General features: G+C 37.0%; 1 protein-coding gene across 3 annotated transcripts in view; it reads left to right on the top strand.

The window, feature by feature from the left end:
* The window catches only part of LOC123780130 (protein WWC3-like), a 183,046-nt gene that overhangs the window by 113,860 nt on the left and 53,468 nt on the right, over window positions 1-15,718 (top strand). For all 3 annotated transcript variants that reach the window (XM_087859330.1, XM_087859331.1, XM_087859329.1), the window contains 3 exons: window positions 4,944-5,093; window positions 7,698-7,771; window positions 9,375-9,617. In XM_087859330.1, coding sequence (XP_087715456.1) covers window positions 4,944-5,093; window positions 7,698-7,771; window positions 9,375-9,617 — 467 coding nt within the window. The remainder of the gene's footprint in view (window positions 1-4,943; window positions 5,094-7,697; window positions 7,772-9,374; window positions 9,618-15,718) is intronic.

Here is a 15,718-nt window from a genome sequence, read left to right as displayed (position 1 = left end):
AATAATACCTATTCTCCTAAAGCTATTTCAAAAAATAGAAACAGAAGGAAAGCTACCAAACTCATTCTATGAGGCCAATATTACCTTGATCCCCAAACCAGGCAAAGACCCCATCAAAAAGGAGAATTACAGACCGATTTCCATAATGAATATGGATGCCAAAATCCTCAACAAGATACTTGCTAATAGAATTCAACAGTACATTAAAAGGATTATCCATCATGACCAAGTGGGATTCATACCTGGGATGCAAGCGTGGTTCAACATTCGCAAATCAATCAGTGTGATACATCATATCAACAAGAAAAGACTCAGGAACCATATGATCCTCTCAATCGATGCCGAAAAAGCATTTGACAAAATACAGCATCCTTTCCTGATTAAAACCCTTCAGAGTGAAGGAATAGAGGGTACATTTCTCAATCTCATAAAAGCCATCTATGAAAAGCCTACTGCAAATATTATTCTCAATGGGGAAAAGCTAGAAGCCTTTCCCTTAAGATCAGGAACTCGACAAGGATGCCCACTCTCGCCACTATTATTCAACATAGTACTAGAAGTCCTTGCAACAGCAATCAGATGACAAAAAGTGTTCAAAGGTATCCAAATCGGCAAAGAAGAAGTCAAAATGTCTCTCTTTGCAGATGACATGATACTCTATATGGAAAACCCAAAAGAATCCACGCTCAATCTATTAAACATTATAGAGCAATTCAGTAACGTGGTGGGATACAAAATCAATGCTCAGAAATCAGTTGCATTTCTATACACGAATAACGAGACCGAAGAAAGAGAAATTAGGGAATCCATCCCATTTACAATAGCACCAAAAACCATATGTTACCTTGGAATTAACTTAACCAGAGACGTAAAGGACCTATATTCTAGAAACTATAAATCACTCTTGAAAGACATTGAGGAAGACACAAAAAGATGGAAAGATATTCCATGCTCATGGATCGGAAGAATTAACATAGTTAAAATGTCCATGCTACCCAGAGCAATCTACACTTTCAATGCTATCCCGATCAAAATACCGATGACATTTTTCAAAGAATTGGAACAAGTAGTCCTTAAATTTGTATGGAAACAGAAAGGCCCCGAATCCTCAAGGAACAGTTGAAAAGGAGAAACAAAGCTGGGGGCATCACAATGCCGGATTTCGAGCTGTACTACAAAGCTGTGATCACAAAGACAGCATGGCACTGGAACAAAAGCAGACACATAGACCAATGGAACAGAATAGAGAACCCAGAAATGGACCCTCGGCTCTTTGGCAACTAATATTGATAAAGCAGGAAAAAACATCTGGTCGGAAAAAGACAGTCTCTTCAATAAATGGTGCTGGGAAAATTGGACAGCTACATGCAAAAGAATGAAACTTGACCACTATCTCACACCATACACAAAAATAAACTCCAAATGGATGAAAGACCTAGATGTGAGGCAGGAATCCATCAAAATTCTAGAGGAGAACATAGGCAGCAACCTCTACGACATCGACATCGGCCAAAGCAACCTTTTTCATGATACATCCCCAAAGGCAAGAGAAACAAAAGAAAAAATGAACTTAATGTACTTCATCAAGATAAAAGCTTCTGCGCAGCCAAGGAAACAGTCAAAAAAACTAAGAGGCAGCCCACGGAATGGGAGAATATATTTTCAAATGACACTACAGATAAAGGACTGGTATCCAAGATCTACAAAGAACTTCTCAAACTCAATACACTAGAAACAAATAAACAAATCAAAAAGTGGGCAGAAGATATGAACAGACGCTTTTCCAATGAAGACATACAAATGGCTAACAGACACATGGAAAAATGTTCAAAATCATTAGGCATCAGTGAAATTCAAATGAAAACCACTCTGAGATACCACCTTACGCCAGTTAGAATGGCAAAAATAGACAAGGCAAGAAACAACCATTGTTGGAGAGGATGTGGAGAAAGGGGATCCCTCCTACATTGTTGGTTGGAATGCAAGTTGGTACAGCCACTCTGGAAAACAGTGTGGAGGTCCCTTAAAAAGTTAAAAATTGAGCTACCCTATGATCCAGCCATTGCACTACTGGGTATTTACCCTAAAGATACAGACGTAGTGAAGAGAAGGGCCATATGCACCCCAATGTTCATAGCAGCATTGTCCATAATAGCTAAATCGTGGAAGGAGCTGAGATGCCCTTCAACAGATGACTGGATTAAGAATTTGTGGTCCATATTTACAATGGAATATTACTCAGCTATCAGAAAGAATGAGTTCTCAACATTTGCTGCAACATGGATGGCACTGGAAGAGATAATGCTAAGTGAAATAAGTCAAGCAGAGAAAGACAACTATCATGATTTCTCTCATCTATGGAACAAAAGAGCTAGGATGATCAGTAGGGGAAGAAAGGGATAAAGAAAGGGGGGGTAATCAGAAGGGGGAATGAAACATGAGAGACTATGGACTCTGAGAAACAATCTGAGGGTCTCAGAGGGGAGGGGGGTTGGGGATTGGGATAGACCGGTGATGGGTAGTAAGGAGGGCACGTATTGCATGGTGCACTGGGTGTTATACGCAACTAATGAATCATCGAGCCTTACATCGGAAACCTAGGATGTACTGTATGGTGACTAAAATAATATAATAAAAAAATCATTAAAAAAAATAAAATAAAAATAGAAACGCCAGGTGATGGGTATTAAGGAGGGCACGTGTGGTGATGAGCACTGGGTGTTATATGCAACTAATGAATTATTGAGCATTACGTCAAAAACTAATGATGTACTATATGTTGGTTAACCTGAACATAATAAAAAAAAGTCTAAGGAAAAATTTGAAGAAAAACTAAAGCAAATCTACAAAACTATATATGAACAAAATGAAAATGTGGACAGACATATAGAAATGATAAAAAGGAACTATGATAAATGATAAAAAGAATAACAGAATATTACATACTAAGAATGAAAAGTATGCAAATAAAATTGAGAAAAAAGTTCCATATGATAGCGTCAGAGTTTAAGATATTTACAAATAAGTTTAACTCTGGAGGTAAAAATGAAAACTACAATACATTGTTGAGAAAAATAAAACACATTAATAATTAAGGTTATCCTGTGTTTATGAATTTGAAGAGGTAATATTAAGAGGACTATATTAGTCATAGGATGTGTAGATTCAATGCAGTCTTTATCAAACCTCCAGAAATAGAAAAAACCGTCTTTAAATTCATGTGGAGTTTCAAAGGACTGTAAAATAACAAAAACATTTTGAAAAAGAAAAAGATGGAAGAACTTAACACTTCCTGATATCAAAGCTTACTACAAAGCTAGTATTACCAAACTGTGTGCTAGTGGTATAAGCTCAACTTTATTTTTTATGCGTGGATATCCAGTTTTCCCAACTTCATTTGTGGAACAGGCTGTCTTTTCTCCTTGGTCTTGGCTCTCCTTCTCTCTGGTCTTGGCTCTCTTACTGTAAATCAATTAACTATGTGAGACTTTATATATAAAGACAGCGTGTTCAACAAATGATGTTGGGAAAACTGGATTTCCACACATAAAAAATAAAGTTGAGCCAGCTCAGCAGGGTGTCTGCTTCTCCTTTGCCACTCCCCTGCTTGTGCTTGCTTGCTCTCTAAAATAAACAAACAAACAAATAAAATCTTTAAAAAATAGAAAATATCCTGTGAAATATATAAAGAATGTAGAAATCTTTTACATTGTTGTTGAATGTAAAATGGTACAGCCATTCTGGAAAACAGTTTGACAGTGTTTCAAAAAATTAAGCATAGTTTTTCTGTATGATGTAGCAATTTTACTGGTTAAGTATTTTCCCTGAATTGAAAACAAGTATTGAAAGAAATATTTATGGATGAATACTCATGTAGGTTTATTTGCAATAGTGAAAGACACAGTTTGAGTACACCAAATGATGAATGTGTAAATAAAATGTGGTTTATGCATACAATGGAATATTAGTCATTCATAAAAAGGAACAAAGTGTTGTTACATGCTACTGTGTACATGCCTCAAAAACATTATGCTAATTGAAAGGAGCCAGATGCAAGTTGTTTGAATTTGTGTCTACATTTATCTGAAATATTCATAATAATTAATCAACAGACAAAAATGGGGACTGGTTGTTGTTTAAAGATGGGGATTGGTGAATGAGACGGTCTACTCAGAGTTATGAATTTTATTTTGGGATGATGAAAATGTTTTACAACTGGCTAGAAGTAGTACAATATAGCTATTGTACGAACCCACAGAATGGCTCAGTTTAAAACTGTTACATATGTATGATATGAATTTGTACTCAGTTTTTAAAAGTATATAAGCAGGGGCGCCTGGGTGGCACAGTGGTTCAGCATCTGCCTTCGGCTCAGGGCGTGATCCCGGCGTTATGGGATCGAGCCCCACATCAGGCTCCTCTGCTATGAGCCTGCTTCTTCCTCTCCCACTCCCCCTGCTTGTGTTCCCTCTCTCGCTGGCTGTCTCTATCCTGTCGAATAAATAAATAAAATCTTTAAAAAATAAAAAAAAATAAAAAATAAAAGTACATAAGCATAATCTTGTGTTGTTTTCAAGTTCTTTTTAGTTTCTCTATGAAGATCTCCAGGGAGGATGTTAGTGTTAGCAGTTTTTTCCTATTGTCATTCACCGTTTTCCCTAAGAAACATAAAGGTTTTAAAAACTGGTAAAAATGCTACCACAATTACTTGTCATTTTACTCACAATTTACCACCTTTATTCAATCACTAAATAAATTACTAGGAATTTTTTATTAAAGGTGAGATAGTGGAAAACGTTTCTTATTTTTAAATCTAATGAGAATGGGGAATGTGGGGGGTCACCTCTCCAGCAATAAAGTTGGAGACCTAGAACAGAAGTGAAATGACTGCTGAAGAGAAATATTGCACATCTATTCAAATAGTTTGTTTCACTATATTACAGAGCCTGGCTAAGCTTACCGATGGTTTCAAGAATTACTGCTTTATTACTGACCCTCTACAAGATTTTCCTCACAATGCTGGCCCACTTTTAGAATCTTGTTTGCCTCAAAAGTTTTGTGATGCTGGATCTCAGACTGACATCATTGGACAGGTATGCTTGGTAAGGGACAAGAAATGAGTGTGCTGAGAGAGAAAAGGGCTTATTTTGTGTTTGCCATAAGTAATTTTGTTTCATTTTTCATTTTAGAAATATTTTGTTTCTTATGCACTTAAGTTCAAAAACAAAGTATTGTATCTGATAGCCACTTGTGAAAGTTCAGTGATATGGATGCAATTGAATTGCTAACCATCTTTATCCTTGCGATTGGATTTTTAAAAAAATGGCAGAATCCTTTTCAGAGTTGAGTTTAAGTGTCTTTTCAATGGACATGACTTTTCAATGGACAGATTGGCAAGCTTTTTCTGTAAGGACCAGATATAAATATTTTAGGCTTTGTACAGATGCAGTTTCTGTCAACTGTTCAAGTCTAAAAGTGGATATATATACTAGATAAACATTTGTGGCTATTTTCCTATAAAACTTTAAAAATAGGTGGCAGATTCCATTTTGCAACTTGGCCATGATTGATTGATCATTGACTTAGAACAGTGATAGCTGTGACACTCTAGTTTGTACTTTCATAGCATTTATTATTATTCTAAAAGAATGTCAGGATATAGACCTGAATTAAAATTAATTTTGTTCCAGACTTGGAAAAATTGCCAAAATCCCTTTTCATAATTTGTGAACCCTTGAGTTAACCAACAATTCATCATCACCATTTAAAACAGGATTATATTTAAAAATATTACTTCTGTAGTATCACCAAATGAAATTTGCTATTTATTGCCAAATGGAAAGCCAGTGGCACTGCCTTCCTCCCCTTCTTTGTAGGGGTTATTAAATAAACATGAGGTATCAGTAAATTAAAAAAAATATCTTGATAAAATATTGAAAGAAGAGTTAGGGTTTTAAATAATTACCTAATATTTTGAAATTTTACCAAATATTAGCTCTTTAGGAAATGTAATATGGTAAATAATGACTATGTCTTACGTTTGGTGGAACAACCTAATTTCATTTTTCTCAATATTGTTCTTAAACATACACTTTTTGTTTTCAACCGTATGTAGTCATACATTTAAAGAAGATGATCATTATCAGGGCCCCTGGGTGGCTCAGTCAGTTAAGCATCCAACTCTTGGTTTTGGCTCAGTTCACGATCATGGGGTCATGAGATTGAGCCCTGTGTTGGGCTCCATGATGGCATCCTTGCTGGCTGTGGAGACTGGTTAAGATTTTTTTCTTTCCCTCTACCCTTCTTCACTCTCTCTTTCTTACAAAAAGAGAAATAAAAATTTAAAAACATAAAGAAAATGGTCATTCTTTGTAGCCTATAGAGAAGAATCTGTAACTCAGAAGTATGTCCAGCATTTTTTCAAAAGTTTTTGAAGTAAGACTGATTGAATTCTCTTAATAAATAATTGGTTCTTGTCACAAGATTAGAACTAGAATGTAGATATTCCTAACTAGTTTGGGGAGAAGTGGGTAACATCAAAACCACTGTAACGATTCAAATATAATGTCCTAAAAATATGTGGGGTGAAGCTTGTTATGCAGTTGTAATAACTGCAGAAGTAAATTATCTTTTTTTAAATTTCTTTCTTAAAAGTTATTTTCTTTTTTACTATTATTATGTTATGTTAGTCACCATCCAATACATCCTTAGTTTTTGATGTAGTGTTCCATGATTCATTGTTTTTGTATAACACCCAGTGCACCACGCAATACGTGCCCTACTTAATACCCGTCACTGGGCTAGCCCAATCCCCATCCCCCTTCCCCTCTGAAGTCCTCAGAGTGTTTCCCAGAGTCCATAGTCTGTCATGGTTCATTCCCCCTCCTGTTGACCCCCCACTTTCTTTATCCCTTTTTTCTACTGATCTCCCTGCTATTTCTTATGTTCCACAAATGAGAGAAACCATATGATAATTGTCTTTCTCTGCTTGACGTATTTCACTTAGCATAATCTCCTCCAGTCTCATCCATGTTGCTGCAAATGTTGGGTAATTTCTTGACGGCTGAGTAATATTCCATTATATATTTGGACCACATCTTCTTTATCCATTCGTCTGTTGAAGGGCATCTCAGCTCCTTCCACAATTTAGCTATTGTGGACAGTGCTACTATGAATATTGGGGAGCATATGGTCCTTCTCATCACTACGTCTGTATCTTTGGAATAAATACCCAGTAGTGCAATGGCTGGATCATAGGGTAGCTCAATTTTTAACTTTTTGAGGAACCTCCACACTGTTTTCCAAAGTGGCTGTACCAACTTGTATTCCCGCCAACTGTGTAAGAAGGTTCCAAAAAATAGGATTCTATTCATGTTTGTATCAACTTTTAGTAAATTATTTCCTTTCTCTTCAAACTCAATTGTTATTTTACGGAATACCGAAATAGATTAATATATTTCCACTGGGGGAAAAATCCAACTGTTGAGGTAAAACAAAGCTCCTATTCCAAACCCCTCAGCTCAGAGGTTGTAACAGATATAATTTAGTGCTTTTTCTTCTGTAACTTTCAAAAATCGACACTGAAAGAGAAATAAAAAGAATATTTTTAATTGTTGCTAAAAATTTAACTGAATTTATTATTTTGAAAAACTTTTTTTTTTAATCTCCATTTTCATTCTTCCTTCTATTCCTGAAAGTTTGGCAGTGATGACAAAACAAATGTTGTAGACCAAATCAGACTTAGTTGGCAATATGAGGAAGCCAGAAAGAGGTAAGAATTACTTTAAACGTTTTGCCTTCTGCTTACTTACTTTTTCCAATGGAGAGAAATTTAACATAGTTTGGTATAGTTTACCTAAAGTTTTATCAGAATGAAGTGTATGATATAATATAAAATAATGGATTGCCATTTGTGTTTAGCTACTTCATACATATGACAAAATATGAAATGCATTTAAAATGTGAAATTCAAAATATTGGTAACAATTGTAAAGATTTCATTCAATAAGAATACAGACTTTTCACCTTTGCTTGTGACATTTAATTCTTTCTAACAAAAAGAAACAAGATCTCCTGCTATCCCTTCTGACCTAGTATTTAAAATGTCTTCTAAACAAAAATATTTGTGTGGCTTTTTCCATTAAACTATTGAGCCACATATGTAAAAGCAAATGGTTTAATTTAAATTGGTCTGAGGGACTGAACAATCCTTCAGGAGAGATTCTTGGAGGAAAGGGAGAAGGTAGGGATGGAAAGAGGGAGTTCTGAACCAGCCACAGGGATAAGGAGAAATTTGCTTAGGACTCTTTATTCTTACATTGTCAAACTACTTTCGCTTTCCTAGTCCTCATTTAGAGAATTTACCTATTTTACATTTTTAAAAATTCATTATTTTTAACTGTATTTATTGTTCTGTTTTATAACATTTAAATTCAATTATTTAACATATACTGTATTACTGGTTTCTGAGGTAGAGGTCTGTGATTCATCAGTCTCATATCACACCCACTTCTCATTCCATCATGTGCCTCTCACCCAGTTACCCCTCACCACCCTCTTCTCCAGCAACACTCAGCTTGTTTGCTGTGATTAAGTCTCTTACATGGTTTGTCTCCCTGTCTGGTTTTATCTTCTTTTATTTTTTCCTCTCTTCCCCTATGATCCTTAGTTTTGTTTCTTAAATTGCACATATGAGTGAGATTGTATGATATTTGTCTTTCTCTGACTGCCTTCTTTCAGTTATCATAATACCCTCTACCTCCATTCACGTTATTGCAAATGGTAAGATTTCATCCTTTCTGATGGCAATATTGCATTGTGTGTGTGTGTGTGTGTGTGTATAGACCACATCTTCTTTATCCATTCATCTGTCAATGAACATCTGGGCTCTTTCCATAATTTGGCTAATGTGGACATTGCTGCTATGAACATTGGGGTGCATGTGTCCATTCAGATCACTACATTTGTGTCTTTGGGGTAAATACCTAGTAGTGCAAATGCTGGGTTGTAGGGTAGAGCTATTTTCTACATTTTTGTATATGTTCTTTATCAAATAGAGGAAGTTTCCCTCTATTCCTAGTTTAATGACAGTTTTTATGACTATTAAATGAGTATTGAATTTTGTCAGATGCTTTTCTGTATCTATGGATATAATAACATGATATTTATTTTCAGTCTGGTCATATGTGGATTCCATTAATTGATTTTCTAATACTAAACCTGCCTTGCATACCTGGGGTAAACTCGGTTATTGTTGTGCAGTTCTTTATGTACTATATTGAATTCAGTTTCCTAATACTTAACTGAGGATTTTTGCTCAGTATTCTGAAGATAATTTTGTTTAAGTTTGTGGTTTTTATTTCTATGTCTTGCAGAGTCTCGGCAATCCAGCAGCAGCTAGCCCAGCTTGAGAACGAGTCGTGGCCAGGCCTGGCCGAGGCCGACAAGGACCGGCTGCAGCTCATCAAGGAGAAGGAAACCCTGCTTCAAGAGCTGCAGCTCATCATTCAGCAGAGGAGGCCGGTGGAAGACGTGGCCCGGCTGGAGGAGGAGAGGAGGCGCCTGGAGGAGGAGATCCAGCGAGCCCAGGCCACGTCGGTGCAGGGCACCACGGAAAGGTGGGCCAGCTTGTGAGGTTTCAGGAGCAAACAGGACTCAGCTTCGGGGGAAGAACCAACTGGGAAAGCTAACTGGGAGAATTTGCACAAGATTTCAGATTGGTCCTGGGTCTTATTTTTATTCAGGGCATCTGTTGCCTGGAATGTTTCCTTGCCACATAGAAAGAAGGCAGAATGTGAAGGGAACATGTGCCTTTCCTTCTGTGGGAGGTGTAGCTCTGCCCAGGGCTTCTGAGGTTCCTACTTTGTGTTCAGAAGCAGGAGGGGATGGATTGAGGGAAGATAGGAATCCCTATTCCTTCCTAGTATAGGGGGCTGCTGCAGCTGTGATGTTCTTGGCCTGATGGAGGCAGGCCTGTTTCTCTGTGCACCTCCATTCATTTGATGCCTGCTTGAAGAAAAGAAGTATGGGGCCCTAAGGTAGGAGGTATTCCCTGGGGATAGGCTGAGGGCTATTAGAGAGACCTGCAGGGTAGCCAGAAGAAAGTGACCAAGGTAGACATCTTAGGGCTGAGATGTGCCAGTTGCATGACTAGCCTCAGTCATTGCATATCTCCACTTCAGTGCCCTCATTGTCAAGTGCAAAGTTGGAGTTAGGCATATAGATCCTTGTCCTGCAGTCTGCTACTGGCTGATGACACTCTACAAGCATTCTAGTTGCTGGGAACTAGTGATGCTGAAGAGTTCACATCTCCCACAAAAATGAGAATGTGCACCAGGTGGAGAACTCATACCCTAGGTGGTCTTTCAGTATCTGTTCTGTTAAGACTTAATGGCATACTTTTTTTTTTTTTGTACGACACTCATGTTAGGTTGTTGCAGGCATTTATGTGAAATGCTAATATTCGAGAGAGAACTCCAGGGCTGTATTGTGAGAGTTTATCCTACAAAATATTCCCTAAAGCTAACTATTATAAAAAGGCTGGTAAAAAATACCCAGAGCTATCAAAAAGAAATTTCTTAAACATTGAAATACTTTTTGCTTTCAGCCACAATTTAAAGACATTTTTTTGAATTATACTATTTAAGGTAAATAAAAACGGTATATTAGACTTTGTGTTCTTAATCTGCTACCTTTTAAAATACTCCGTTTCTTACCAGTGGTTCTCAGAATTTTTTGAAGTGCTGTCCCTTTGAAATAGGACATGAGTCATCTATTTCTATGGTTCAGACCTGGCTGGCCACTTTTCTGCCTGTACATCATATGTCTTTCTCTTTCTACTGAAAAAAAATGTGTGAAGAAGTGCGGCAAATATTTAAGATTTCAATTTTTAATAGAACAGTGGACTAGAAATTATAGTCTGTGTATGTACTAGTAAAATGTAAATGGCTTACATTTCAGACAGTTTTTATCTCTTTCAATTCTTGGACTGACTTTATGTGATACTTCCCACCTATATTTTGTAATGAATTTACATTTTAGCCTGTACAATTTTTAGATTAACTAGCATACATTTAGATGTCTCTCTCTTTCTGAAATGGACCTGCTCAATAGAGTGATAAGTGTAACATATATATACAATAGGTAAAGTCTTCTAAATTTTTTCCACTAATAGTAAAATAGTCTGAAAATCTAAACACAATTAAAGACAATCTAAAATTGTGCTGCACATACAAATGTGAATGTATACGTATATGTATATGTATACACATATATAAACATGTATGTGTGTATGTAAATGGAGAGAAATGGAGTAAATTGATGAATTCCATAATAGGGATTGAAAATCCTACCCTGCAATCAACAATACTGCCCCTTCAATTAGAACTGAATTTAGAATCTGTTAACTTGCAACTTCAGACAATAGAAAAGGTTGGATAGGTATATATACAAAAGTGTCTAGAAAAAAAGCAGTTACATTGAGTTTAAGTAAATTCCCTATAAAAAAACATTTTGATGCTGGTTGATGTTTACTGATTCATTAGTTGCGTATAACACCCAGTGCACCATGCAATACGTGCCCTCCTTACTACCCATCACTGGCCTATCCCATTCCCCCACCTCCCTCCCTCTGAAGCCCTCAGTTTGTTTCTCAGAGTCCATAGTCTCTCATGCTTCATTCCCCTTTCTGATTACCCCCCCTTTCTTTATCCCATTGTTCTCCTACCAATCTTCCTAGTTCTTATGTTCCATAGATGAGACAAACCATAAGATAATTGTCTTTCTCTGTTTGACTTATTTCACTTAGCATTATCTCCTCCAGTGCCGTCCATGTTGCAGCAAATGTTGAGAATTCGTTCTTTCTGATAGCTGAGTAATATTCCATTGTATATATGGACCACAACTTCTTAATCCAGTCATCTGTTGCAGGGCATCTCGGCTCCTTCCATGATTTAGCTATTGTGGACAGAGCTGCTGTGAACATTGGGGTGCATATGGCCCTTCTCTTCACTACGTCTGTATCTTTGGGGTAAATACCCAGGAGTGCAATGGCTGGATCATAGGGTAGCTCAATTTTTAACTTTTTAAGGGACCTCCACACTGTTTTCCAGAGTGGAAACTGTACTAACTTGCATTCCCACCAACAATGTAGGAGAGATCCCCTTTCTCCACATCCTCTCCAACAATGGTTGTTTCTTGCCTTGTCAATTTTTGCCATTCTAACTGGTATAAGGTGGTATCTCAATGTGGTTTTGATTTGAATTTCCTTGATGGCTAATGATTTTGAACATTTTTTCATGTGTCTGTTAGCCATTTGTATGTCTTCATTGGAAATGGTCTGTTCATATCTTCTGCCAATTTTTTGATTTGTTTGTTTCTCGTTTATTGAGTCTGAGAAGTTCTTTGTAGAACATAGATACCAGTCTTTTATCTGTAATGTCTTTTGCAAATATCTTCTCCCATTCCATGGGCTGCCTCTTAGTTTTTTTGACTGTTTCCTTGGCTGTGCAGAAGCTCTTTATCTTGATGAAGTCCCACAAGTTCATTTTATCTTTGGTTCTCTTGCCTTTGGGGATGTATCATGAAAAAGGTTGCTTTGGCCAATGTCGTAGAGGTTGCTGCCTATGGATTTTGATGGATTCCTGTCTCATATCAAGGTCTTTCATCTTTCATCCATTTGGAGTTTATCTTTGTGTATGGTGTGAGAGAGTGGTCAGGTTTTATTCTTTGCATGTAGCTGTCGAATTTTCCCAGCACCATTTATTGAAGAGACTGTCTTTTTTCCACTGTGTGTATTTTCCTGCTTTATCAAAGATTAGTTGCCGAAAGAGCCGAGGGTCCCTTTCTGGGTTCTCTATTCTGTTCCATTGGTCTATGTGTCTGCTTTTGTGCCAGTACCATGCTGTCTTTGTGATCACAGCTTTGTAGTACAGCTCGAAATCCGGCATTGTGATGCCCCCAGCTTTGTTTTTCCTTTTCAGCAGTTCCTTGGCTATTCGGGGCCTTTTCTGGTTCCATACAATTTAAGGACTATTTGTACCATATCTTTGAAAAATGTTATTGGTATTTTGATCGGGATAGCATTGAAAGTGTAGATTGCTCTGGGTAGCATGGACATTTTAACTATGTTAATTCTTCCGATCCATGAGCATGGAATATCTTTCCATCTTTTGGTGTCTTCCTCAATGTCTTTCAAGAGTGATTTATAGTTTCTAGAATATAGGTCCTTTACGTCTCTGGTTAAATTAATTCCAAGGTAACGTATGGTTTTTGGTGCTATTGTAAATGGGGTGGATTCCCTAATTTCTCTTTCTTCAGTCTCATTGTTCGTGTATAGAAATGCAACTGATTTCTGAGCATTGATTTTGTATCCCGCCACATTACTGAATTGCTCTGTAACTTCTAATAGTTTGGGAGTGGATTCTTTTGGGTTTTCCCTATAGAGTATCATGGCATCTGCGAAGAGAGACATTTTGACTTCTTCTTTGCCGATTTGGATACCTTTTATCCCTTTTTGTTGTCTGATTGCTGTTGCAATGACTTCTAGTACTATGTTGAATAATAGTGGCGAGAGTGGGCATCCTTGTCGTGTTCCTGATCTTAAGGGAAAGACTTCCAGCTTTTCCCCATTGAGAATGATATTTGCTGTAGGCTTTTCATAGATGGTTTTTATGAGATTGAGGAATGTACTCTCTATCCCTACACTCTGAAGGGTTTTAATCAGGAAAGGATGCTGTATTTTGTCAAATGCTTTTTCTGCATCTATTGAGAGAATCATATGATTCTTGGCTTTTTTCTTGTTGATATAATCTATCACACTGATCGATTTGCGAATGTTGAACCACGCTTGCATCCCAGGGATGAATCCCACTTGGTTATGAAGGACAATCCTTTTAATGTACTGTTGGATTCTATTAGCTAGGATCTTGTTGAGAATTTTGGCATCCATATTCTTGAGGGATAGCAGTCTGAAATTCTCCTTTTTGATGGGGTCTTTTCCTGGTTTGGGGATCAAGGTAATATTGGCCTCATAGAATGAGTTTTGTAGTTTTCCTTCTGTTTCTATTTTTTGAAATAGCTTTAGGAGAATAGTATTATTTCTTCTTTGAATGTTTGGTAGAATTCCCCAGGGAATCCAACTGGCCCTGGAGTTTTGTTTTTTGGAAGGATTTTAATCACTGTTTCAGTATCTTCATCATTAATTGGTCTATTTAAAAAATCAATTTCTTCCTGTTTCAGAATTGGTAGTTTATAGGTTTCCAGGAAGGCCTCCATCTCTCCCAGGTTGCTTAATTTATTGGCATAAAGATGTTGATAAATGTTTCTAATATTCCTTCCTATTTCAATGATGTTGGTTGTGACCTCTCCCTTTTCATTCATAATTTTATTAATTTGGGTCCTTTCTCTATTCTTTTGGATAAGTCTTGCCAGCGGTTTATCTATTTTATTTATTCTTTGAAATAACCAGCTTCTAGATCTGTTGATCTGCTCTACTGTGCTCCTTGTTTCTAATTCGTTGATCTCTGCTCTAATTTTGATAAACTGCTTTCTCATGCATGGATTAGGCCTGTTCTTCTGTTTCAGCACCAGCTTCTTGAGGTGAGAATATAAAAACTGTATTTTAGATATTTCTATTCTTTTGAGTGAGGCTTGGATGGCTATGTATTTTCCCCTTAGGACTGCCTTTGCAGTGTCCCATAGGTTTTGGACCATTGTGTTTTCATTCTCGTTGGTCTCCATAAATTGTTTAAATTGATTTTTGATTTCCTGGTTTATCCAATCATTCTTGAGCAGAATGGTTCTTAGTCTCCAAGTGTTTGAGTTCCTTCCAAATTTTTCCTTGTGGTTGAGTTCCAATTTCAGAGCGTTGTGGTCTGAGAGTATGCAGGGGATAAGTACAGTCTTTTGGTATCAGTTGAGACCTGTTTTGTGACTCAGAACATGGTCTATTCTTGAGAGTGTTCCATGGGCATTAGAATAGAATGAGTATTCTTTTGTCCTGGGGTGTAGTGTGCTATATGTATCTATGAGGTCCAACTCGTCTAGTACGGCATTCAAAGCTCTTGTTTCTTTGTTCATTTTCTGCTTAGGTGATCTGTCTATTGCTGATAGTGGACTGTTGATGTCCCCTACTATTTAGTGTATTTTTATCTATATGTCTGTTTATGTGGTTAAGAGTTGGCTTGTGTATCTTCCTGCTTCCCTGTTGGGGACATATATATTTATAATTGTCATATCCACTTGTTGGATACATCCTTGAAGAATAATATAGTGCCCTTCTGTGTCTAACTATAGTCTTTAGTTTAAAATCCAATCTGTCTGATATGAGAAATGCTACCCCAGGTTTCTTTTGAGGTCCATTGGCATAAAAGATGGTATTCCATCCCTTTACTTTCAGTCTGAATGTATCTTTAGGTTCAAAATGAGTCTCTTGTAGACAGCAAATGGATGGGTCATATCTTTTTATCCAATCTGCAACCCTGTTTTGTTTTATGGGAGCATTTAAGCCATTTACATTGAGACTGATTATTCAGAGATAGAATTTTAATGATGCCATGTTGCCAGTAAAGTCTTTGTTTCTATACATTGTGACTTTCTGTTCTGTATCACTCTTGGGTCCTTTTTACTTTTATAGAACCCCCCTTAATATCTCCTGTAGGGCTGGTTTTGTGGTTATGAAATTGGTCAATGACTGGCAATTCTGGAAGTTCTTTATTTC

The sequence above is a fragment of the Ursus americanus genome, chromosome 37 (genome assembly GCF_024610735.1).
Source record: "Ursus americanus isolate L20-20 chromosome 37, mUrsAme1.1.p, whole genome shotgun sequence".
NCBI lineage: Eukaryota > Metazoa > Chordata > Mammalia > Carnivora > Ursidae > Ursus > Ursus americanus.
This window is presented reverse-complemented; position numbering and strand designations above follow the sequence as displayed.